The 26,458-nt window shown below is 38.8% G+C and overlaps 1 protein-coding gene across 4 annotated transcripts in view; it reads right to left on the bottom strand.

Annotated features, from left to right (window-relative positions):
* Positions 1-26,458, bottom strand: part of HSPA4 (heat shock protein family A (Hsp70) member 4) — a 90,944-nt gene that overhangs the window by 43,305 nt on the left and 21,181 nt on the right. For 3 of the 4 annotated variants that reach the window (XM_027076703.2, XM_027076705.2, XM_027076704.2), the window contains 15 exons: positions 26,167-26,266; positions 25,391-25,524; positions 23,156-23,400; positions 17,748-17,824; positions 15,995-16,146; positions 15,378-15,484; positions 14,805-14,938; positions 13,634-13,815; positions 12,619-12,708; positions 9,060-9,212; positions 7,811-7,936; positions 6,987-7,094; positions 4,334-4,453; positions 3,023-3,184; positions 2,565-2,809 (listed from right to left, as the gene is read on the bottom strand). In XM_027076703.2, coding sequence (XP_026932504.1) covers positions 2,606-2,809; positions 3,023-3,184; positions 4,334-4,453; positions 6,987-7,094; positions 7,811-7,936; positions 9,060-9,212; positions 12,619-12,708; positions 13,634-13,815; positions 14,805-14,938; positions 15,378-15,484; positions 15,995-16,146; positions 17,748-17,824; positions 23,156-23,400; positions 25,391-25,524; positions 26,167-26,266 — 2,094 coding nt within the window. In that variant the 3' untranslated portion in view covers positions 2,565-2,605. Of the gene's footprint in view, positions 1-2,564; positions 2,810-3,022; positions 3,185-4,333; positions 4,454-6,986; positions 7,095-7,810; positions 7,937-9,059; positions 9,213-12,618; positions 12,709-13,633; positions 13,816-14,804; positions 14,939-15,377; positions 15,485-15,994; positions 16,147-17,747; positions 17,825-23,155; positions 23,401-25,390; positions 25,525-26,166; positions 26,267-26,458 lie in introns of those variants that run through there. The other variant, XM_053220972.1, reaches the window with a different exon arrangement.

Below are 26,458 nucleotides of genomic sequence, written 5' to 3'. Positions count from 1 at the left end.
AGGCTGACACAGGCCCTACTGGTAGGCTGTGGCAGGTCAGCTCCTCCTAACACAACCAGAGCAAGACTCTGGAAGTGAGGCCTCCCACCCCCCCCACCTTGTAGTCCGGGCTCTTCAGATGGCTTCATCCCCTTTCCACACTCATTACCACCCCACATTCACACACACACACATCTGTGTACTCACACACACTATACATCCAATGGTGGCAAGGGTTACACTCTCACACTCCAGGCCACAGCGTTCTTTAACTAAAGGTGAGGGCATCAGTCCTCCACGGGGCCATAACCCACCTTCTGCTCCTATCCAAACCCTCAAAGGAAGGACAACACAAGGGATGGATCCCCACATACCAGAGAACTGGGCCAAGACTCAACATGGGAGAACAGGAGTACAGAAATAGAGTAACTTCTTGCCACTCAGTATACTGTGCCTCAATTGTTCTTCAGATGGGGTCTCTGACCAATGTTAACAAGTAGAATTTAGTTAAGAGGACTCCTACCACTGGAGTTTTTATTGAAAACACACATACACACAAATGTACACACGTGCGCGTACACACACACACACACCTTTCATTAGGAAATTAAGGAAACCATTCCTCTGAGTGTAAGACAGGTTTCTTTTATTAATTTTTCCTAAACTTGTCTGTTTATTTAATGTTTCTCTTAGTGTAAGAACGTGACCCAGAGCTTTAACAAACCAATTTGGATAATGCAACCTGGATAAATGCTTGTCTGCAAACAAGTCCTCAATTACCATACACTCTCTGGCCTGGCCTCCAAGTTAATCCAATTGGTTTTAAGGCCTGTCTAAACAGAGAGCAAGCAGACCACATCATCTTATTTCTAGTTTAAACTTTAAACTTCAGTTTTACCCCCATCCCAACACCCGCACCCTCCCACACACAAAAAGGTTTTTTAGAAGAAATGGCCATTAAAGGACGAGTCAGTTGCATAAGAATTGGCTTAATCCTGCAGCCAGCAAGCCAAAGTTAGCTATTGGCCTCAGCGCAGGCCAGCTGGAACTCAAAGCATGACGGGTAGAGAATGAATAGAGGACACTCTAAGAACAGGGCCAAGTCCTGGTGCCAGAGGCTTCCATGTGTGCTTACACACCAACATAAATACACTTCCACCTTCCTCCTCTATGCACTGTTTCTCTAGAGCACTTCAGAAACTTATAACACTCTGAAAGTTTTTAGTGCAGACAGGGAAAGAAACTTATTCTAAATAGGCAAAGCATCTTATTTCTAACAGCATAGGCCAAAATTAACAGAGAGGCACTCTGTCACACAGATAACAATTACAAAGATCCAAAATGTAACCGATGAAGCTTATAATAGCTTCTAAGGCAGGTACCAGCTGTAGCCTCTAATACAGGCTTCCCTTGGAGTTTCCAAATGCTTCCCTATCAACACTGCCCTATAGGGCAGTCACAGGGAATGCTTTGGTGCACCTGACATTGGCCGCACAGAAAGAACACGGTGATGGTGAAATCAGGCACCGCACTTGACACTAATTTCAGACTCACCCAGTACAATCCAGTGTATCTTAGGGGTTTTTTTGTATGATCTGTCAGCTGTTTAACACATAAATTGGCAGGTTCGTGGCAGGTATTAACACTTAACACACAGTGACTGTGAATGAGCTAAAAAGCACTTTTAACTCTTGTCCTAGGACTTCAAGCTATACTTCAAATTTACACAGAACATCTCTCACCTGAATGAGCAGGCCAGGATACAAATCTTTACACCATAATTAACAAGAATCAATTCCTCAGTTCAATTTACCATGCCTATATCCAACAATACATCTATCCAATTCTAACTTCCCAACGAGAAAATGATTTAGACTTGATGCTTGGGGCATTATAGTGAACGTACTTTCAGGAATATTCTTTCTCAGGAAGAGCTTCCAGGTCCAAAATCCTCAGTTATCCACTTGCTGCAGGTGAAGGGGTCCATTTCCCCAAGAGCAGCACATGGCATTTGTAAGAGGAGCTCCTCTCCTGGGGGCGAGGGGAGGGGGAGGGGGAGGTGTCCCAGTGGAGTGAAGCAGCAGGAAGGAGCTCAGAGAGCACACTTCTCATGTTCTGCTATGTTAATTAACCCATGCCATGCCATGCTCTAGCCCTCAGAAAGAGGGGGACCCCAGCCCCATCCCCACACCAGGCAGGGAGCCTTCATGGCAATCTCTCCAACAGATTTCTGAAGCACAGTTTCCAGAGTTCCTGCCACACAGGTCACAATGAAAAGTCTGCTTGACAGGTAGTTAGAGCTTTTGCTATAGCTCAGCCTTCCAAAACAAACTTATCTTTGTGTAAGCATGATTAAACATAAAAGGAGTGAAGCAGAAGCTCGGTAAGTAAGACTAACTGGGCTTCTAAATAGTACCATTATGAAAAAGATACAATGCACTTAATTTCTGTATCTAACTATTTAGAAGTCAAAATGCTCCATACATTACCTATATCCCCTCCCCCGAAATCCCCTAAAAACTGACTAAGAAATCTCCAGTATTTGATTGCTCTAGTTGATATTTAGAACAAAGTTGACAACTTAAAGCTTTATAATAGTCTGTTTTAATATAAACAATTGTTGGAATCAATCAATGTCCATTTCAGGAAGCTTCTTGTCTGAATCCGAAGGCACAGCTGTGTCTGTACCCTGCTCGGCAGCCTGAGGGCCTGGGCTGTCTCCTTGTCCATCCACTGGTCCATTCTGCTCTGCATTTTTTTGCTCCTCTTTTGGAGGTTCCACTTTGGGTTTGGGCTTTGAAATTATAGGGCTACAGATACTCATCAGCTCCTAGAACGACAGAAGAGAAAATCGTGGGTTCTTACAAAATAACAAATTTGACGTGACCCACTCAAATGAACCCAAGCCCACCGTCTCCCAACCAGAAGCCAGAAACTAAGATGTAGTAACCAAGTTCCCAGCTAAGTGTCACTTTAAGGATTGTTAATAATTAATAACAAGGCTGACAAGAAAAGATAATTAAATATCAAGGCTATAAATTACCTTAATTTTAGCTTCAATCTCTCTTGCCTTGACAACTGGATCCACGGTCAGACTCTGCTTGTTCTGCAGATTCAGTTTGTTATTCATCCACTCCATGGCTTCATTTGTGCTTTTCTCCACCTTCATCATGTCTGCAGCATCCAAATGGTCATACTGGTCCTCCTGCAACCAGGAGACAACCAGACAAGGGTCAAAGGATGATACTCTACCCACCCAAATATCCAGTTGTCTGCCATCCTTCAGAAAGTTACAGGCTTTTCAAAAATGAAGCACATTTAGCCTCACAATCTCAATAGAAATTCAATTCCTTAAAAAAATTTTCAAGAAAGAATAACCCCAATATTTAAAATACTCAGGAAACAGACTTAAGGGCCAAATATACACATAAGCTAGCAATTAAAAGACTTCAACAGTATAAAAAGCACAGGCCTGACACACAATCTTATGAAGATAATTTCACAAACATGACATTACAGGCCATTAGATAGGAGAACTGAAGTTTAGGCATACTAGTGAGGAACCAGAACAATAACAAAAACAGTTTTATAAAGGAGACCTTTCAGAAGCAAATTCTTTTTCAATAAATAAGCCCAATTTATCACTCAAAGCTTCTTACACTGACAGACCATCAAGAACCTGGACTATAGTGAGTGGTTAAGAACCCATACTTTGTGGGGCCAGACGTCAGGCCAAACCCCAGCCCCTTCAATAGTAATTTGGGAGGGGTGCCTGGGTGGCTCAGTTGGTTAAGTGTCCGACTTCGGCTCCAGTCATGATCTAACCTTTTATGAGTTCAAGCCCTACATCAGGCTCTGTGCTGACAGCTCAAAGCCTGGAGCCTGCTTCGGATTCTGTGTCTGTCGCTCTCTGCCCCTCTCACACCTGCACTCTGTGTCTCTCTCTCAAAAATGAACATTTAAAAAATTTTCCATAACAAACCAAACTGTATGCCTAATGGTTCTCAGAAAGACCAGGATAGAGCAGATTAAGTAAATGATAAGCATTTCAGAGCAAGAAAAGGAAACTGAAGAATACTGCTCACTTCCAGATTCTACCTATTAAAACAGAGTAGCAAATCACAGCGTTCTTAGTAAGAGTCAATAAAATATCATACACATTACACTAACATCCAAAAAACAAAACAAAAAACCCAGCAGTATTATTGAACAATAGTTGAAAAGAAGAAAAGAAAAGAAAAGAAAAGAAAAGAAAAGAAAAGAAAAGAAAGGAAAAGAGCTGTTATGCCTCAAAACTTAACTCTACCAAAGTAAAAGTAGGGAAGGAACAACAACAACAAAAAAAAATAGATACCTTGTTTTTGAAAGAGCTGATTACTTTCATATACTGTTGGATTTGTTTCCCTAGTTCTTCAAATAATTTTGGTCTTTCTTCAGATTCCTGGAATCGCATCTTAATAGGGTGACCTAGATTCTTAACAGATGAAAGAATGCTTAAACTATCAAAGTAGTATTGTCTCTATTACCGAGATCTACTATGGAATACATTTCATTTCCATGTGCTATATATAAGAAGCCCAATAATGCTCCCCAGCCCAGTGAAATATATCCTTAGGCTAAATATGAGAATACACCTCTATACTGGTTCCATGTGGAGCCACAGTTCAACTTGTCACTGGAGTCCTAATTTTCAAAACACAGTGGGGAGACAACCCAAAAATAGGTGCCTCCCGATAGTGATACACAATCCTAAGTATGAAGCACATGTGCCAAAAAAAGTTTGTAAATTAAATCTGAAGTCTCTAGTTCTAACCATGAATTTATTAGATGGCAATAAACACCACAGAAGTAAATTAGACAGTAATAAGCAGAAAAACAAACAAAAAAAACTAGATCAGATTTTCTAGTTTTTTTGTCTTGTTTTGTTTTGTGTTTAATAACTAAGGGGGCAGAAAGAGAACTACACAGATTGAGGAGACAAAGGAGCATGTATGGTCCTTATGGGGTTCCTGAGTCAAACTAACTAAAAAATACTTTATAAAACAACTGGAATTTGAAAACTAAATACACAGTAACATTAAAGTGGTATTAAAGGAGCGCCTGGGTGGCTCATTTGGTTAAGCATCCGACTTCGGCTCAGATTATGGTCCCACAGTTTGTGGGTTTGAGCCCCACATTGGGCTCTGTGCTGACAGCCCAGAGCCTAGAGCCTGATTCGTATTCTGTGTCTCCCTCTCTCTCTGTCCCTCCCCTATCCACCCCCTCTCAAAAATAAACATTTAAAAATTTTTTTTAATTAAAAAATAAAAAAATAAAGGGGAGCCTGAGCGGCTCAGCCAGTTAAGCATCTGACTCTTGGTTTCGGCTAAGGTCATGATCTCACAGTTTTTGAGTTCAAGCCCCCACGTCAGGCTCTGCACTGCCAGGATGGAACCTGCTTAGGATTCTCTGTCTCCCTCTCCCTCTCTCCCCCTACCCTGCTCACTCTCTCTCAAACTAAATAAACATTAAAAAGGGGGATGGGGGTGGTGGGGGGGATACGAAAGAATTTTTTAATGTAATAATGATATATAGTTTAATGTTGCATTTTCTTTTAAATACATACTGAAATATTTTCAGATTAAATACAACACAAAAGACTTTCATCAAATACCTAGGAGTGGAAGGGAGCAAAAATGAAACAAAATTGGTCATCAACTGACAAAAGTTGAAACTACTGTTCTACTTTACTGTGTTTGAACATCGCCCATAATAAAAACTAAAACAAAAAACTCAATCTGAAGGATCTCTCTGGAAGCTCTTAGTATCCTTCCAGAATGACAGGAAATTTGAAGGCACGGTCCTTGAGCAATTCCATTTCAGAAGGGAGTCACAATGGCCCAGTTTGACAACAAAGTAATCCACAGAAAGGTGAAAAGTTCTTCTTGTGCATTTGCATCCTTTTGCAAACAAAGGCCTCAACCTTAGATCATTTTTTGTTATTTTTTTTTTAAATAAAGTTTTATTCAAACACAGTCACTTCATTCATTTGTAGCCCTTAACTCACAGAAAAGGCAATGACCCTGGACATGCACTAAAACATTCAGTGTACCAGGAATGATCCAAGGGCCTTTAGATCTTCACCCTAACCTACTCCCAACTGAACTTTTTCAGCCCCTTCATTTTTTTGTGCTTTCAACCCTAAGTTTAATGATCAGATTCTTTAATACAAAACCAGATGTTTTTGCTTTACTGAAAATCAAAGCTATATGGGGCTCCCAGGTGGCTCAGTCGGTTAAGCATCCGATTCTTGGTTTCAGCTCAGATCATGATCTTGCAGCTTCATGAGTTCAAGCCCCACAGCGGACTCTGTGCTGGCAGCATGGGGCCTCCTTAAGATTCTCTCTCTCCCTCTCTCTCTGTCCCCCCACCCGACTCTCGCTTTCTCTCTCTCAAAATAAATACAAATAAAACTTAAAAAAAAAAAAAGTTACATAACAACCCTCCCCCAATTGCATTACAGTTGCCTTTAGGACAGGTTTTGCTAGGTTTTCCACCTCTGTATCAAGAATGCAATCTCCTTCAGTGAAACATTTTAAGGCTAAACTCCATTTTCAGAAAAATAATTTTGTTACCTCAAGGTTCTAAAACAAAGATAATGGGGGCACCTAGGTGGCTCAGTCGGTTAGGCATCCAACTTCGGCTCAGGTCACTATCTCATGGTTCTTGACTTCAAGCCCCCCATCAATATCTGTGCTGACAGCTCAGGGCCTGGAGCCTACTGCAGAGTCTGTATCTCCCTCTCTCTCTGCCCCTCCCCCACTCATACTTTGTCCCTCAAAAATGAATGCTAAAAAAAAAATTTTTTTTTAAATTTAAAAATGAAAGGAAAAAAAAGGAAGCACTAGGTCCAACATGGGGAATGAACTCACAACTCCCAAGATCAAGAGTCACATGCTCTGGAGCACCTGGGTGTCTGTCTGTCTGTCTCTGTCTCTCTCTCCCCAGCCCCCCCCAAAATCACTTACTTTTAATTCTGCCAATTTATCAACATAAACTTGCTTTGGCTGGTCTTCTCCATCCTCATACAACCAGTTTTCAGTATCTTCTAATTTCAAGGTAAAACTGTTACGATCCTAAAGATGAATAAAATATAATTAGTGATGACAAAAATTAGTCAACTGGCCAGTGAAGTCAGAAACACAGACTACAGCATCTGAATTCCCTCTAAAATATGGGGGGAGTAGGGAGACACAGACAAGACTGGCAGTATTATTTTGCTTGTTACCTGCAGACAGTTTTATAATTCTCTCTGGTACGTAAGGGATAGGTTTAAAAATTTGGACACATCTGGATGTTTGAAATTTTCAGAAATACAAAAAGCATTTGAAAATATGTAAGCTATAAAAAAATAAAATCTTAAAAAAACTTTTGTAACTATGTGTAGTGACAGATGTTTAACTAGACTTACGGTCATCATTTCAGGTTTGCACATGTCACTATGTTGTATTCCTGAAACTAACATAATGTTTATGTATCAATTACGCCTCAATTTTTTAAAAGTGAAATAAAATAACAGTAAGCCTCAAAGAAAAGTGAGCTGATTTTTTTTAAATACAAGGTAAATAATAGCATGCAAATGTATCAAAAAGTGATGCAACAAAAACAAACAAAAAAAAAATGATGAAGACTAGCCTTTGGGAATCATTGCACTAAAAAAAATACAACACTTTTCCGCCAGAAAAGCACATTTTAATCATTTGAACATATACCTACAGATGCCAGCTCCCTTTCTACTTAATACAGCTGAGGCCACTCCCAGAAAACATGGAATAGGCAGGCACATACTTACAGCTTCACTCACAAACTTCTCATACTCGCCGCTAAGCTTGTCCCTCATCTCGTACACGTACTCTTCCACAGCATTCTTGGCATCATTCCTCTCTTTCTCCAGTTTATCCTGCATGATCATCTTACCCTGAGAACAGTACACATTAGATATTCAGACAGCTGAGACGAGGTCCTCTTAAATGTTAACTAATGTCGTCCTACAAGGAGAGAACCCTTCTTCCCCAAATCCTCTTAGCTCTGCAAATCATCCATGAATGAGAAGTGGAAATATTAGTCCTCAATAAATTATGAAGATCAACTCTGAGTTTTGTAGGTGTACTTAGAAAAAAAATAGGGGTGCCTGGGTGGCTCAGTCAGTTAAGCATCTGACTTCAGCTCAGGTCATGATCTCCCAGCTCCTGAGTTCGAGCCCTGTGTCGGGCTCTGTGCTGACAGCTCGGAGTCTGGAACCTGCTTCATTCAGACTGTGTCTCCTTCTCCCTCTCTGCCCTTAACCTGCTCACATTCTTATCTCTCAAAACTGAGTAAAAGTTAAAAAAAAAATTTTTATAATAAAAAATAAATAGAAATTATCAATATTTACAAACTCAAAAGCAAAAATAAGGAAGAGAATTTAAGACAAGTGAACTTTAAGAAACTATCAGCTCAATGTCACAAGGTGGTATACTCTGCAGTATTACTAAATACCAAAGAAAAACATCAAATCATTCACACAGTGTAAATGCTATAATTCTATAAAACAAATCTAAGACCCAAGGGATACATGATATTAAAAAAAAAAAAAAAAAAAACTAACAGCAGACAATTCATTCAATAATTTGTGCTGCAGGGTCCCAAACCTTGCATCACTCACCATAACAAGAGTTCAGTATTGACTAGCAGTAGGGAAAGGAACTAATGAACAAAATGGCACTACCACTGATGCTTTGATTTCTACTACCATCAACTTCCGTGACCCACCTCATCAAACATGCCAAGCTCCCAAGTGAACAAACACACTCACACACCTGAACATGAACAATACCACCATTAAATCAAAGACGTAATGTTAAAGATCTCATAACACAGCTTCTAGCAATATAGACATATACCGTAAAAGAATTTTGACATTACATGGGATTTGCCCTTGCATTACCCAAAAACCTAAAATTGCTGCCTCAAGCCCCATAAAGGTCACTAGACAAAGAGTTTGAGCTCTATGGCCATATTCATCAGTTAGGTGAATGTTCTAAGAGGCTGGAAATAACCACCTCATTTTCGATGTACAAGTTGAGCATCTCTCTGTCTATCTGCCATAACAGCTGATTCTCAATGGGCAGGTCCACAGTACTGGTCTTCACTTTTGCCTTCTTGGCTTGGGGTGGTTGGTCCATCTTTTTGTCTTTTGATCCAGCTTGAGAGGTCTAAAATAACAAGAAATCACTATTAACAAACATATATGGGCCACCTTAAACTTCCATTTCAAGAGTTCTTTTTGCTTTTTTATCACTTTGTATTCTAATCTCAATAACCTGGGGCTACTTCTTATAGTATCTGCAAAGTTAAAAATATAAATACTGTGAGTAGTCAAATCCACAGCCACAGAAGTAATGGTGGGTGCCAGGGGCTGGGGGTAAGGGACATGGGGGAATGGGGAGTTGCTGTTTAATATGCACAGAGTTTCCAAACGGCAAGATGAAAACGTTTAGAAGATTGGCTACATCACAATGTAAATATACCGAATACTGCCGCACTGCATAAACACACACAAAACCTCTCATAATCCCACAATCAACACATAATCACAATTTTTTTTAATGTTTTAACGTTTTCTTTATTTTTGAGAGACAGAGACAGAGAGACAGAGCACAAGCGGGGGGGGGGGGGGGGGGCAGGGGGGCGCGGAGGGCAAGGGAGACACAGTCTCCTAAGCAGGCTCCAGGCTCAGAGCTGTCAGCATACAGCCCGACGCAAGGCTCAAACGCAAGAGCTGTGAGATAATGACTTGAGTCAAAGTCGGACACTTAACCGACTGGGCCAGCCAGACGTCCCAACACATAATCACTATTAAATCTTCTCCAATTTTCTTCCAATCTTATCTAAACATACAGGTTTGGATATGATATTAGGGAAAGATACGAATTTATGGTTCAGAAACCTATTACCAATATGATTTCCAGATCGTCTATACCAATTTACATTCTCACAAAGAATCAGACAATCCATCCACCACACCCTGGCCACAAACAAGAATTTGTTTACCATCATCTATGATTTTCTTTGGGTCAATAACCTTGGTGTGCCTGGATGGCTCAGTTAGGTATCCGAGTCTTGATTTCAGCTCAGGTCATGATCTCACTCCTGGCTTGTGAATTCAAACCTCATATCTCCATGCTGTCAATGCAGAGCCTGCTTGGGATTCTCTCTTGCTCCCTCTTTCTCTGCTCCTCTCCCACTTGCACATGAGCACTCTTGATCTCTCTCTCTCTCTCTCTCTCTCTCAAAATAAATACACTTTATTAAAAAAAATAACCTTATCTCACACACTTACCTATTTCTTCATATTCCCTTGGCATTTATCAACCAACATCTCTTAGCATTTTGGTGATTTTTTTCCCTCAACTGACTTTTTCCACTTTTTTTAACTTTGTATTATTTGTCCATATATCTATACAAGTCTTTATTGTTAAATGTATCCCTTTTTTTCCTTTGGGATAACTTTCATTACTTGCATGCTTTCAAAGCCCTCCCTGATTCAAAGACTGGAAAAATATTCATTTGTTGTTTTGTTGTTTTTTTTTAACTACCTAACTTATCTGGAATTCAATTTGCTGTATGATACAAGGCACCATTTCAAAGCCATTTCCCCCACCTCCTATCCAAGTTAAGTCAGTTTCTAAAATTTATCATTTGCATTTAATTTCATACTAGGAAAGGTGTCAGTTCTCAAGCCACGTCAACAAAGAAGCCTAACCAGCCCACTGAAATTTCCCACAGCTCCACAGCACTAGGAGGGGAAGGGACAGAGCACCTTTCCTTTCTCCTCGACAGTTCTCCATATACACACAAAGTACTACTCCCTCAGACTGTTGCCCTCCACCACTCACCATGAATGGTTTTCTACCTTGGAAAAGGCCTATAAGTAGGCTTTTCCACTTCCTCTGACCATTATTCTTTTTTATGATTTGCACACTCACAATAATTTCAAATATACTAATAAGCTGATGTGAAAATGAGTTAACAGCACCGCCTGGGGGCCCAGTCAATTCAGCATCTGACTCTTGGTTTCAGCTCCGGTCATGATCTCACAGTTCTGTGAGTCTGAGCTCCACATCAGGCTCTGTGCTGACAGTACAGAGCGTGCTTGGAATTCTGTCTCCCTCTCTCTCTGCCCCTCCCCTGCTCTCTCTCTCTCGGAAATAAACTTAAAAACAAAAACTTTAAAAAAAAAAAATGAGTTTACAGACTTAAGCCATCTACACGTTCTGCCAAACAATCAGAAATAGGTTACAAAGGTTAGACTACACATTGCAATATCCTAAGTTGAAAGAAAACACGTTTTCAATACTGACAACAAATTTAAACACGAAAACTTGGATGTCACCAAGTTAAAGAACAGGATTACAGGGGCACCTGGGTGGCTCAGTCAGTTAAGTGTCCAACTCTGGATTTGGGCTCACTCAGGTCGTGATCTTGTGGTTCATGAGATCAAGCCTCAAGTCAGGCTCCATGCTGACAGCTGTTGTGGGATCCTCTCTCTCCCTCTCTCTCTGCCTGCACCACACCCACCCCCACCACGCACATGGGCGCATTCTCACTCTCAAGAATAATTTTAAAAAATAAATTAAAAAAATAGGATCGTGAAGGATTCAACAGTGCTACATATATATTTTCAAATAAGTAGTTAGGATATACCTTATTATTTAAAACACTATCTTTAGACCAAAGACAAGTGTCAGATAACAAAATTTGAAAAAATTATGTCCCATTTATCAGTAAAAAATAAATTATAGGTAGGGTGATTAACAGCAACAGCCATTCAGAAACCAACAAGAACCAATCACAACCTAGCAAAACTAGTTTCTGAGTACATTCTTCCCACATACCAAATGGACTACAGTTCAATGTTCTAGCCAAACACTTTCCAAACACACTACAAAATCTTGCTTAAAAGTTTCAAATACATGGAGAATTCCTAACACGGCTGACCCTCGAATAATACAGGTTTGAACCGCACAGGTCCATGCATATATGGATTTCTTTTTGAAACAGTACAGTACTCCAAGTGCATGGTCTCTGCTTTATGATTTTCTTAGTAACATTTTTTCTCTAGCTTATCTTCTTGTAAGAATACAATATTTAATACATGTAACATACAAAAGGAGTTAATCAACTACTTATTTTGTGACTAGTAGGGCTTCTGGTCAACAGTAGGCCACTAGTCAACTTTTGGGGGAGCCAGACGTTATACACAGGCTTTTTACTGCATAGAGGTCAGGATCCTTAACCTGCACATTATTCAAGGGTCAAATGCATAACTACCTTCTAAGATGCACTATCTCAGCCAAACCATCAATGTGAAGAGATTACAAATCACATTCACAAACACAACTATGGGGCACCTGGGTAGGTTGAGCACATGACTCTTGATTTCGGCTCAGGTCGTTATCTTGCAGTTTGTGGGAACAAATCCCATGCTGGGCTCCATGCCGACACCATGGAACCTGGTTGGGATTCTCTCACCCTTTCTCTGCCCCTCCCCCACTCATGCCCTCCGTCTCTCAAAAAAAAATAATTACACACACACACACACACACACACAACTTATACCTCCATTTCTTCAGACTCTGCCTTAGTCTCTGCTGGCGTGTGCTGCTGCTGCTCTTCAGCATGTGGTTCCTCCTGATCCACTTGCATCTTCTGAAAAACAGGTCGTATCAAATCCCGAAACTAGGAAACACTAATGAAAGAGTAAGCAACCCTCCTAACACAGAGGCAAAATCACATGGTAGGTAATTCCTGCTCAATTATCAGCACTCAGAATACCTAGACTCCAATTCCAGCTATGACATATGTTATCTCTAATAGGGAAGTCTTCCTCTCTGGATCTCAGTTCATACATCTGCACAAGGGAGTAACAGTTGTTATGTAAACCAGGGTGGCTGTGGAACTACTCTGTAAACCAAAGCAGTGTACTTTACTACTTTGTAAACTCATCTGATGCAGTGTGGCAATATTTAACAGACGTTTCTGAAGAGAAAGGAGTTTCTCCCAGCTTCCTCATGAGTAAATCTCTCTCAAAAGTCTGGAGACTTTAAAGTTTTTAAATTAGTCTTTTCATCCTCCCAAGTACAACCACTGCATGTATTAGGGGAGCTGAACACCTTCAGAATTCTGTTAAAAGAACAAAGGCTGACAATAATGATAAAGCAAAGTTTGTGGAGACCTCAATTCTTGGCTCTCAATGCCTGCAGCACATTAGAGTGACCTCGGAGGTTTCTAAAACTGATACCTGGGCCTTAATCCAGACCAACTCAATAAAATCTCTGGAGACTCAGTAGTTTCATAAAGCCTTGATTTTGATGCACAAGAAGGATGAGGCCCAGTGCATGATTCCAATGAGAATACAATCTACTTGTGAAAATAACTGAGACTCCAAGCATTCTTCAGTAATCAGAATCAAAAATAACTCAACTGAAAGATTGTATAAAGACGTATCTGCTTGAATAAGGGGACACGTGCAAACTCACCTTCAGCACTCTGTCACAAAGTTCCTCCCTTGCCACCCAGTAAATTTGCTAGAATTTCTAGCCAAGTCACCTCTAGTATAAAACATCCAAATTACCTCTTCCTCCTTTGCATTCTGATCTGTTTCCATCGGTTCCTCATTTTCCTCAAACTTGAGCACTTCCACTAGAGATGCACTAGACACACTGAAGATGCCATGGACATTTACTCGCACCTTGACTTTCACTTTTGAACTGGAGCCATCAGACTGAGGAGTGACTTTCTGAACTAAAAACTGAGCTAGGGACATATGAGACAAAAGAGAAAATATGACCTGAGAGGACGAATTCAAACATGAATATATTCCTATATCACCAGGTTATGCCCATTTCCCAGTGATAAGTCAGTAACATGATGCTTCAAATACTCTTACAAGCTTACATGATCATATTTCTCCTTCTTCTTTCACAAATAGTCAAACTCTTAGTACCTTGTCCCAATTAAGGATTCAAACGTCTCCTAACCCTCCAAACATTCCCTTACCATTGGTCCCTTACTACAATTCATCTTTATATGCCACTGCCAGATAAGTTCCTAAACCGATGTCACCTTCTCCACTACTGAAAAAAAAAAAACCCAGGGATTCCATACTGCTTCTGTCATTTACCAAAAAACTGCCATATACGGAGTCAGTTAGTATACCAGAGTTTTACTTAAGTTTTATAATTCACAAACCTCTGCAAAATATGAATGATCATTCTTATTCCAGTTTATAAATGAGGAAAACAGAGATTACCTTTCCCATAGCTTCTAAGTATCATTCACGGTATTCCTATACTTGACTCATGCATTCTAATTCTGTAATTATCATGTAACTCTAATTTCTCTCTCTTTACCTGGTATTATTTCCAGATTGTAAGAGTTTCTGAGAGTCTATGAAGACTCTAACCAACATGGGTCCATGACCTAGGGTACTGATATAACAATTTCCTAATGATTTTCTGTGTATAACTCTTGTGTTATGGTCAAAACTGAATTTAACTCTTTTTCGGTATCTAGGAATATTATGTGCAAGGTATACCCACTATGTTCATTAGCCAAGAAATAACTGCCCACATAATAGGAGACCAAATTAAATAATAACCATCCTGCTAGTACTGAACTGGTAAAAAGACTGGCAGAGGTTTTTTGTGTATGAACTAAACTTCAGAATATTGTATTTGCCCTACTATCCCAGTTCTCCCAAGTATTTTTTTTTTTTTTTTTTTTTAATTCCCAACTCTACTTACCTATAGCAGGATCTGGATAGGGCAAATCCTGCGGAGAGCTATAATAGGCCTCAAGAGTGAAAGGTTCCTTTCTATAAAAGGTGAGTACTTTAGAGAAAGGAGCAGCATGATTTTTTGTAAAGACTTCACAGTCACTAGACAAAGGAAAAAGACAAAAACACACCAATTTAAGATATTCCTGAACACTTTTACCAATGTATGCTATGTTAGTAATTATAGCATGGCTCTAGTTACTCTTCTCTTGCTCTCATCTGGCATCATTTCCAGGATAGAAGAGCTTCCAAGGAAAATAAAAAACCGACATGTCTATCTATACATACGTATAAAATCAATTTTAAGAAAAGGAACATACTTCAATAAGCACATAAAAGGCTTCAATTATTTCAGTCGGATCAACAGGAAACTAAATAAGGACACAAATTTATTCTCAAGACTAAAGTAAGGCATCACTCTGCTTCATGCACTGTGACAAAACGTTACGGATTTGTAAAAGGTGAAACAGAGGGCAATATTTTACTCAGACCTAACACTAAGTTAACTTTAAATATAAAAATAATTAATAAATGTTATTACCTTGACCCTTCTTCAGCTGGAGAATTCCATCTCAGAGATATTGGATATGGTACTACATCAGTTATAGAAAATTCTCTGACTTTGAAAGCAGGCGATAAGATTGCACACTAGAATAATAATTTTTAAAAATTCCATATGACAAGTACAGACATTATGAACTATTATGAGATGTATAAATAATAACTTCAAAAAACCATCAATGGTTTTTAAGTATTTACATTAGTTATTTAATGATGTCTGAGTAAGTGGTTTTAAAAACTTGTTACCATTTGTCGAATTATCTTCCAGCCATTACCTACCATTTTCCCATTAACTTAAACCTTTACTTAACTGATGTAGAAGATTACTTCATATATAGACGATTAGTATGCCAAATTCTCATAATATCTCAGGCTTACATATGCTTCTAATAAATTAATTTATCTTACTGTGTATTACAGGGTACAATTCCATTTATCAATACCACCTGTGATATCCATTTTAAAAACTAAAATTTCAGAACCTTACACCTTCAGATCATCCTGAGGTGACCTCAGATTATTAGTGAATACAGAAAAGCAAAGCCATCTGGGAACAATAACCTATAAATGGCTGGCTACCTATGAAAGAAAGCTCACCTGCAACGCACAGCCTCGAGTGACCGCTTCATCAGCATTTAATGTTGTACTAAGTTCTTTTCCAAAAAATTTGCTGATCTTCTCTTTCACTGCAGGGATTCGTGTCGCACCACCAACTATCTCCACTGCATAAATATCTTCTTTCTTTAACTCTATTTTAAGATGATTAGAAGATTTAGATTAAAACAATCTTTAGTACTTTACGGGGCAGCAGGGTGGCTCAGTCAGTTAAGTGTCTGACTCTTGATTTCAGCTCAGGTCATGATCGCACAATTTGTGAGACTAAGTCCCATGACGGGCTCTGCACTGACAGCATAGAGCCTGCTTGGGATTCTCTCTCTCCCTCCTTCTGCCCCTCCCACACACATATATGCATCACATGCGTTCTCTCTTTCTCTCAAATAAAAAAAATGCTTAAAAAAATTTTTTAATTAAAAAAAATAAAAATAAATTAGTACTTTGCATTGAAATAAAAGAGCAATGTAACATCTTAACACAAAGTAACTTAAAATGTAACAAAACTGCACCACTCCTTCACCCCACAGCCACCACCACCACTACCCATACATACATACATACACACACGCGCGCGTGCGCGCTGGGGGGGGCGGGGGGGGGTGGATTCCAAGCAGGCTCAGCCTGCACAGCCAGCCAGCACAGAGCCTGATGTGGGGCTGGAACCTGTGAACTGTGAGATCATGACCTGAGCCGAAGTCGGGAGCTTAACCTCCTGAGCCACCCAGGTGACCCAAGTAGGTTATGTTTTAATGCACAAAATAACAAGGACAGTGTGGCACAATACTGGGACTTAAGAGGTGAGTGCCAGGAATACTCAATGCCCTGCAGTGTACAGGCCCTGTAATCTCTGAAACAGTACCAAAGAATTGTTTAAACACCAATACTTAAGCTAGCCAAAGGAAAAATAAGAGAGCCTTGAAATACTGAGTGATCCTGATGTGGCATGAAAGAAAAAGCATTCAAAGCACGTCTAGCCACCTGAATATTCCATCTAGAACGTTAATAATACAGGTACGGCCTCCTTATAAAAGAAGTAAAGAAGGTGCACATCAAACGTCTTCAGTCATTCATAAAATACTAACACCACATTTTATGCAACAAATACTGACGATACGTTGAGAAGGGCTATTTAAAGAAATGGATATCCCAGTATGGAAAAGTACATGCCAGTGTGCCATAGTCACTCTGATTTAAGAGCTGGGCCTTTGTCAAGATGACAGTATATCTCAACACACTGAAATACTCAGCAACCAACACAACAGTGGATTCCAAATAAAAGTATGCTGAAGGTTTTAGAAAAATTAAGGATACATTCCTAAATCAAACTTCTACTTTTAGCTAGAGATAAAATTAAAGCATCCTGTTAAAACAGCTTTGTGGTTAGCACATCCTCCCTTTGCTGTATTTCTCAGTCAGCAAAAGAGTCACTGACAGAAAAGGCTTTAAGACTAGAATAAGCAGCAATGCAAAAGACAATTTTTACCAATAAATGAAATGCTTATATCCACCTCTGAGTCTGAATTAACTCGAGAAAATTATTAGATTTCACTGGACAATATGATCAAAAGGGTGAGGGCTGGGGTGCTCCAGAGGAAAAATATAGATAACAAGAGGCTTCATGCAGCAATAAAGCAGTTCATACAATGAAAATGTATATAACTTTAACAAAAAGTTATAAATGACATTTTCCAAAGAGCCTGAATTATACAAACAACTCAGTCACAATAATACTTACTGGCCTGTTCCAAAACACTACGAAGCGGTGGCTCCACTCTAGCTAAGAGATCATCGCACATCTCCAGAAATTTGCCTCTATGAAAAAAACAGCAATAGGTTCAAATCACATTCCACTTTTATGTGGGGAATACATGGCTATAATCAAAAGGTAGGTAATAACAAGTATTGGCAAGAATGTAAAGAAACTGGACCCCTCACATATTCCTGGTGAGAATGCAAAATGGTATGGCTACTTTGGCAAAGGATTTGTCAATTCCTCAAAATGTTAAACACAGTGTTACCGTATGACCCAACAATTCCACTCCAGGTATACAACCAAACTAATTGAAAACACAAGTCCACACAAAAAATTGCACATAAATATTCTTCACAACAGCCAAAAAAGTAGAAAAAAACCTAATGTCCATCAAGCAGTATTTATGTGAGGTGAAAGAAGCCAATCAAAAAAGAACACATATTAGGGGCGCCCAGGTGACTCAGTGGATTAAGAGCCAACTCTTGATTTCGGCTCAGTTCATGATCTCACGGTTCGTTTCATGAGTTCAAGCTCCACTTGGGGCTCTGTCCTCACAACGTGGAGCCGGCTTCAGATCCTCTGTCTCCCTCTCTCTCTGCCTCTCTCCTGCTTGGGCACTCTCTCTCGCTCTCTCAAAAATAAATAAAAAACATTTAAAATTTTTTTATTTTTGAGAGAGAGAGGGACAGAGAAAGGGAGACACAGAATCTGAAGCAGGCTCCAGGCTCTCAGCTGTCAGCAAAGAGCCCAACGTGGGGCTCAAACCCACAAACTGTGAGATCATGACCTGAGCAGAAGTCAAACGCTTAAGTGAGCCACCCCAGCGCCCTTAAAAAAATTTTTTTTAAAAAAGAAAACATATTATAGGACTCCATTTGTATGCAATGTTCAGAGTGGGCAAATCCAAAAAGCAGAAGAATAGCTGCCTAGGGCTGTAGTAGGAGAAAAACAGATGATGAAAGACAGCAAACGGGTACAATTTCTTTCTTTCCTTTTTTTTTTTTCCTTCAAACACTTTCAGTTTTAGGTTTACAGAGAAATATACAGAAAGTACAGAGAATTCCCACATACCCCTCACCAGCCCCCCACAATTCTATTAACATCTTGCATTAGCGTGATACCTTCCCAATACAGACACATATAGTAATATAAACTAGGGTTCTATAGGCTTTGACAAATGTATGATGGTAAGTATCCAGCTTGATAAAGGCGTATGGAATAGCTTCACTGCCCTAAAAATCCTATGCTCCACCTATTCATCACTCACTCCCCCCTGAAATCAAACAGCATGGAACCTTCTCAAACTGGCTTCTTTTGTTTAGAAATATGCATTTAGGGTTTCTCCAAGTTTTTTTTATAGCTTGACACCTCATCCAGGGTTTATGAGATGATGAAAATATTCTACAACTTCCTTGCGGTAATGGCTACAAATTTTGTGAATGTATTAAAACCCACTGATTACACACTTTAAGAGTATGACTTTTATGAATTGTATCTCTGAGGTACAGAATATACAACACACCAGAAGAGCCAAAATTTAAGACCACCTATGCCAATATTGATGAGGACATAAAACAACTGAATCCCTTACGTGTTGGTGACCGTTTAAAATGAGTTTTTTCCTGAGCGCCTGGGTGGCTCAGGCAGTTGAGAGTCCAACTCTTGATTCTGGTTAAGGTCATGGTTCATGAGTTGAAGCCTCACTGTCAGTGCAGAGCCTGCAGAGGATTCTCTCTCTTCCCTCTCTCTCTGCCCCTCCCGGCTCTCGTCCACACTCTCTCTCTCAAAAATAAACATAAAAATAATTTTTTTATGTTTTTAATATGGTATTTATCTCTGAGAGAGAGAGAGCATGAGCAGGGGAGAGGCAAAGAGAGAGGGAGACAGAAGATCCAAAGCAGGCTCCACTCTAACAGCAGTGAGCCCAGCATGGGGCTTGAACTCATGAACTGTGAGAACATGACCTGAGCCAAAGTCAGACACTCAACCAACTGAGCCACCCAGGCGCCCCACGCCCCCGCCAAAAAAAATTTTATGAGTTTTTTTTTCCCTAATAGCAATAGAACTGGAAAAAGCCAGTGTCCATCAAGAAAACAATAACCCTATAATGGCACACTAGTCAGCACACACGAGGAACAAATGACACATGCAACAACTAAGTCAAACTCAAGTTTTATGCAAAGCAAAAGAAGTCTTACACAAAACTACATACTATATGACTGCATTTATAAGAAGTTCTAGGGGCGCCTGCATAGCTCAGTGAGTTAAGCGTCCAACTCTTGGTTTCAGTTCAGGTCACGATGTCACAATCGTAAGGTATAGCTCCTCCCTGAAAGTGCAGAGACTGCTTGGGATTCTTTTCTCTCATTCTCTCTTTCACTCTCTAGGTCCCTTCCCAGCTCACACATGGGCACTCTCTCTCTCTCAAAATAAATAAACTCAAAAATCTTAAAAAAAAAAAAAAAAAAAAATTTTTAAAGTTCTAGAACAGGGAATTGTAATCTATGAGCCCCTAAAATGAAAAATCCCCTAAGTGGCTGCCCCTGGGGATGAAGGCCTGAGGAAGCTTTTCCAAGATGGTCTATTTCATGATAAGGGTACTAGTTACAAAGATGTGTGCACTTGTCAAAACTCAGCAAATGAACATTTAAAAACTGAGTGTGTCATTAAATAAAAAACCAAAAACTATAAAACACTGAATTCTGATTAATATGGATACTTTAGTATTTGGGGATAAGTATACAGATAGATGTGCACTATTCTGAGATGCACCAAAACAAATTGGTGCATAGACAGAAGAATGAATAGATGAATAGGTACATGACAAAACAAGTACTGTTAATGTTATAAATAGAACCCAAGTGGCAGCTTAAGAATGTTCACTATAAAATTCTTTGTTGTGTTGAATACTTGAAAATATCCAACATAAAAACAATGAAAAAAAAAGTGCAGAGAGAAGTCTAGAAAGATGTCAAAAGCAATGGTAGAGTCTTTTTGATTCTTTTTAAAATTTGTTTGGAAAAATAATTCACATAACTATAGAATCCACCCAGAGCACCAGGGTGGCTCGGTCGGTTAAGCATTCATCTCTTGATTTCTGCTCAGATCATGATCTCAGGGTCATACTGAGCCCCACATCAGGCTCCGTGCTGGCATGGAGCCTGCTTACGACTCGCTCCTCCTCTGCCTTTCTCCCCACTCACGCAACACTCTCTTTCTAAAAAAAATTAAATTCTGAAAGAATAAAATCAAAGCACAAGAACAGAACAAGTACTGAACGATGTAATTCAAGGAAAAAAACCCTCATATTTAAATAGCTATGAAATATATACCGAAAATGCACACTGCATACCTGGGAAAAACAGATCAAAAACCACCAGCAACAAAACCAAATTATTTGTAAATTATCAATTAAAAGGGGGGGGGGCATCTAACAAAAAGAACAAGTAACTGAAAAGTACACTGTCATAATCCCACAGCGATGCTATATGCCAAAGGAGAGTATTATTCCATTTAAGATAATCAAGGAAAGAACAGAAGCTAAGGTTATGTTCTATCCAACCAAACGGTGGACATGGAAAACTGTCATGAACAGTCAAGAACTTATCAGAGTTCACATGTGCTATTTTTTAGAAACCCATCAGGGAAATATCCTTCCAACAACTCAAATGATGGAGAGACATTAACATAAAGTAGTAGTAACAAGCGTCAGCAAGAAGGTGGTGAAATTGAAACCCTTGTACACTGCTGGCGAGAATGTAAAATGGTCCAACTTCTGAGGAAAATAGTTTGGCAATTCCTCAAAAAACTGAACATAGAATTACCATATGACTCAGCAATTCCACTCCTACATTTATTCCCAAAAGAACAGAAAACAAGATAGTCAAACAAACACGTATTCATGAATAGTCACAGAAGCACCATTCACAATAACTAAAAGGTAGAAACAACCCAAAGGTCCATTAGGTGATGAAAGGATAAAAAAGTGATGTTATCTATACAAACAAAATACTATTTGCCATAAAAAGCATAGAAGAACAATACATGTTACAACATGAATGATGAACACAGATAACACAGTGTTAAAGTCAGACACAAAAATGGCAAAACACATAGTGCACACTTCTATTTACATGAAACACCCAGAATAGGTAAACCCATAGAGATTTAAAAAAAAAAAAAAAAAAAAAGTAGTGTTTGCCACACAAGAGAGGCAAGGGAAGATGGGAAGTAACTGCTTAATGGCTATGAGGTTTTATTTTGGGGCAATGAGAACATTCTGTCACTAGACAGAGGTGGTCACCGCACAACAATGTGAATGTACTAAATGGCACAGAGTTGTTCATTTTAAAGCGTTACATGGATTTTACCCCATCAGAAGTTAATCAGAAGAAATGCTAGATGGCGGAAATTATCTGGTTTCATTAATTAAAAAAAAAAAAAGACTGCTGGTGAGCACTACAGACTAAATGAAGACAATAAACTAGAGAATATGACAGCTTTGCACTCGATGTCCATAAAATACAACTGTTGAAAAAAAAAAGCACACAGGTTAATTAACTGTTTTTAGTTTTTAGAAAGTATAAACCACTTACAAATGTCTACTTGGCTGTAATTACCACAAAAGATTCTACTAACAATTTCTGAAAGATACCCTGGTACTCCTTTGCCCCCCAGACCACCCAACACATACACACACAATGCTGCTTAATAAAAATGAAAACCATCACTTTCAAGTAGAGAGGAAAGGTGATTACAAATGTGGTTACTAGGCACAGTAAATCTAATTCAAATTCGATCTCAATTTTTTGAGGATAATTGAGGCCACACTTTCCCCAAACAAGCCATCAACCATGCCTGACTTCTATCAGTAGAGTTCACGTCCTAAAGAACTTACCACTCATCATCCAAGCAACCCAACTAGACAACGGTAACATTCTGGGTATTTCTGAGGATAGCCATGAAACATCAGTAACACAGAATTCTTGCAGCACTGTATAAAAAGAGCTGCTGCCCACAAGTGACCCTCAACTACCCAAGAACACCAATTTCTGAGTCAATGACTACATCAAATTCACAATTATTCAGCATTAAAGCACCTTGCCCTGATTTTTTGAAAACTGGCAACTCACATATAATACATGCAGCAGCCCCTGTCAAGAGCTACCAACTGACTGAAATAATGAGGTAAAAGAGATTAGTCTAAATTATTAGAATAATCAAATCCAAACTTCAGAAAACACAGGATGCTGAATGGTCTCTACTTTTTACCTACAGAAGTTAGCTTACAACAATCACGGTAATTTCAACAATTAGCTAAATAAATGCTAATATAAGTGGAGAAAAAAAAATCACAGTTGAGTTTAACATTAAAATAGTGATCTGATTACCTATTCATAGTCCCAGATACATCAACATCATTCATAAAACATTCGATGCTCAAAGGGAGGTCTGAAGCATTTGCACTCATCAATTTCTTCAGTTTCTCACACTCCTGAGACAGTCGTAATAATGCACGAATTTTGGATTTTATGTCTAGCTTGTATTTCTTCCCAAATTCTTCACAGAAGTGATTTACTAACACCTCATCAAATTTTCTGCCTCCCAGTGTTGTGTCAAATGCAGTGGCCAGAACCTTAGGAAAAAAAGATAATTCAAAAATTAACCAATCAATTGAAATTTTTATCATGATATATATTTAACTGGCAAATTAACAAGGGGACACATTAAGTTTGAAACAAAGTAATGTGCACATGTCATTTAATCACGGTTACAAACATTGTGAAAAAAGACACTGTAATCCCCAATTTACAGATGATGCTACAGGCCCAGATGAATCGGATCATCTGCAGGTCACAAAGCTAGTAAGTGGCAGAAGTACAACCCAAAACCCAATCCCCTCAATTCCCTCAATTCCAAAATTCAAGCTCTTTCCACTAGGCCAATCTGACTGCAAACTAAAATTACATATCCAAAGCCAAATGCAGTAACATGTCACTGCAATTCTGGTCTTCTTGCCATCACAGAACTATGATTAATATCAAAGGCCTAGCTCTATGCAGTTTACTATCAAAAAACATGCTAAAGGCTTAATTCACAGCAACTTGTAGAAATTTCATTAGCTTTGGTTATCCATTATCCAAATCTTTAGCAGATTAGAAGCAAACTAAATCTAGTTAGATTCACTAATAGAAGACAGACCAAATAAGAGATGACAGCCTTGACGAAAAAATAAAATCAATAAAAACAATCTATTCAATGATAAATGTTGTGGGGAAATGTTGTGAAGAAAAAGAAAAACAGGGCACAGAACTGAATATAGTCTAATTACAATTTTGTTTTCTTCTAAAAACTAAAATGAAACACAGCAACCTGTTCAGAGTAGTACAATTGTGAATGTTTTTCTTTTCATGTAAATGTTTTCCAAGTTTGGGGACGTTTTCATGATGAGTAAATTTTAACTCCAAAACTGACAAATAGCAATAAAGGATAATTACGGAGGGGGGAAAAAGGGCAGGTAATCAATCACTAATACACATCACTATGACCCAAAGCCAAAGCTAAATTATGGCCAGTAGCTTCTGTTCAAAAAGGTGAAAGTATACAATGTATTTTACAAATAAAGCCATTTATTAGTGAGTAAAAGTTTAAGTACTAATAATTATACTTGGTTCATTATTTATATCTGTACAAATCATGAACCTGTTATTTCCCAACCACCCCAAAGATTTTCCTTTTTATTTAACAAAAAAAAAAAAAAAAAAAAAAGGCCTAAAAACAATATAAATCAGAATGTTAAGTGAAACCAAGTCTAGTTTTCAAAATAACAGGACTGTAACAGAGTCTCAACACGCCCCAAATTTAACATTTATTTTCAGTCAGTCCCTCCCCAACAATCCCCAAATTTAGGGGAGAAATGCAATTTAGGCCTTGACACAAACAACCCTGATACACAACCCTAATAATTAAATAATGCACTCAAAAACTCCTTGGTTCTTAAGCAAATTCTAGATAAAATCACCTGCAGAACTGTTTTTATATCCCACTGTGGAAGCAGCATATACCAGCAAATTCAAATGTTGACCAGATACTCTCTGGCCCTCTTTGTCTTTGATACTGCTAGACTTCTCAGTGTACAAAACTCTCTCGAGAGCTCTAAGGTTTCCAGAAATCTGGACTATCTCTCTCAGTCTGGTTTCTTTTTGGCCATCCAAGTTCCAGTCCCTATACTCTTTTCCCAGAACATTCAAAACCTTAAGAGCAAGAAGAGGATACCTTTGTCATCTCTTCAATCCTCAGTGTAAAATACACAAAGGGACTCAATGTTAAAGAATCCTAGTAAGCCTCTAAGGTAAGTATTATTTTCCACACATTGTAGATAAGTAAGGATCAGAAATCTTAAGAGCTTCTTCCTCAAGGTCTACACTCTCTGCTTCACACTACGCCAACTCCTGAAAAATTACAACTTCTACACTATCCCTACGTACCTAGTTTCTAGTTTAAATCATTCATACTAAGCTTCCATTGATGAAACAAAACGCTTTAATATATTTTTTCAATTGTCTCCCATAAATTCCTAATTACCACACACTTGAAATCACATTTTCCAAAAACAATATACTTACTTTAAGTTTCCCTCTATTAAATGCACATACAGAAACTTGGTAAGAAGAATGCCCCATGTCTATGAAAACTACATTTCTTGGTTTCTCTTCTAGGGCAGGAAGATCTTGCTTATAGATTCCATATGCAAGAGCAACTACATAAGAAAAAAATTCAATGTTATCATTTAAGTAGTACATTTAAAATTCAATTAAGTAAAAAAAAAAAAAATTATATAGTAAATAGTAGGACTACACATACTATTTTAGAAAGAATCAAATTCTTCATATACTTTGTATAATTTATTCATGAGGAACATTAACTTCAAAGAATAAAATGCTGACATTCCCTTAGACCTCCTTAATGTTTCCAATTTCCAATTCCAATGACTTTGCCAATTTTTCCCAAACCACTTCCCCCAGTTTTCCAAACATATTTTCTGGGATTTCTTCTACCTTTGTGCCATCTCAACATTTCCACGTTATCTCCTTCTGGATGCTGCTTTACACCTCATAATAGAAGTGGAGAAAAGGTCGATTTTGAATCTAGGCACTGCTCTGAACACACAATATCTGCTAGCCTTCCAAACAAACGTGATTAAATATCAAAGTAAGTGCTAGGCAGATAAAGAAAAAGCACCGGTCAGATGAATTCTTCACGCGTGACACAGTAACCAAAAATACTGTGGCACACAGGTAGTAAGTGCTCCAAGCAAAATGAAGAACAAGAAACCCCAGGGTTTTAAGATTGCAGAACCATCCAGATTCAGCAAGTCAAGAATGTTAACAGTCCCTGTTACCTGCAGTAGTTTCATTCATTAATCGTAAGCAATTAAGACCAGCAATTTGTGTTGCATCCATCACTGATCGTCTTTCTGCATCAGTATAGAAACAAGGAACCTACAAAAAAAATGTGCCAGTTTACTATATGAGAGAGTCCTCATTTAAAATACACCTGCCAAAAAAACAGTACAATCCTGGGGTGTCTGGATGGCTGAGTCGGTTAAGCTTCCAGACTCTTGATTTCAGCTCAGGTCATCATTTCACAGTACCTGGGCTCAAGTCCTGCACTGGGCAGAGCCTGCTTGGGAT

This window comes from Acinonyx jubatus, chromosome A1 (assembly GCF_027475565.1).
Source record: "Acinonyx jubatus isolate Ajub_Pintada_27869175 chromosome A1, VMU_Ajub_asm_v1.0, whole genome shotgun sequence".
NCBI lineage: Eukaryota > Metazoa > Chordata > Mammalia > Carnivora > Felidae > Acinonyx > Acinonyx jubatus.
This window is presented reverse-complemented; position numbering and strand designations above follow the sequence as displayed.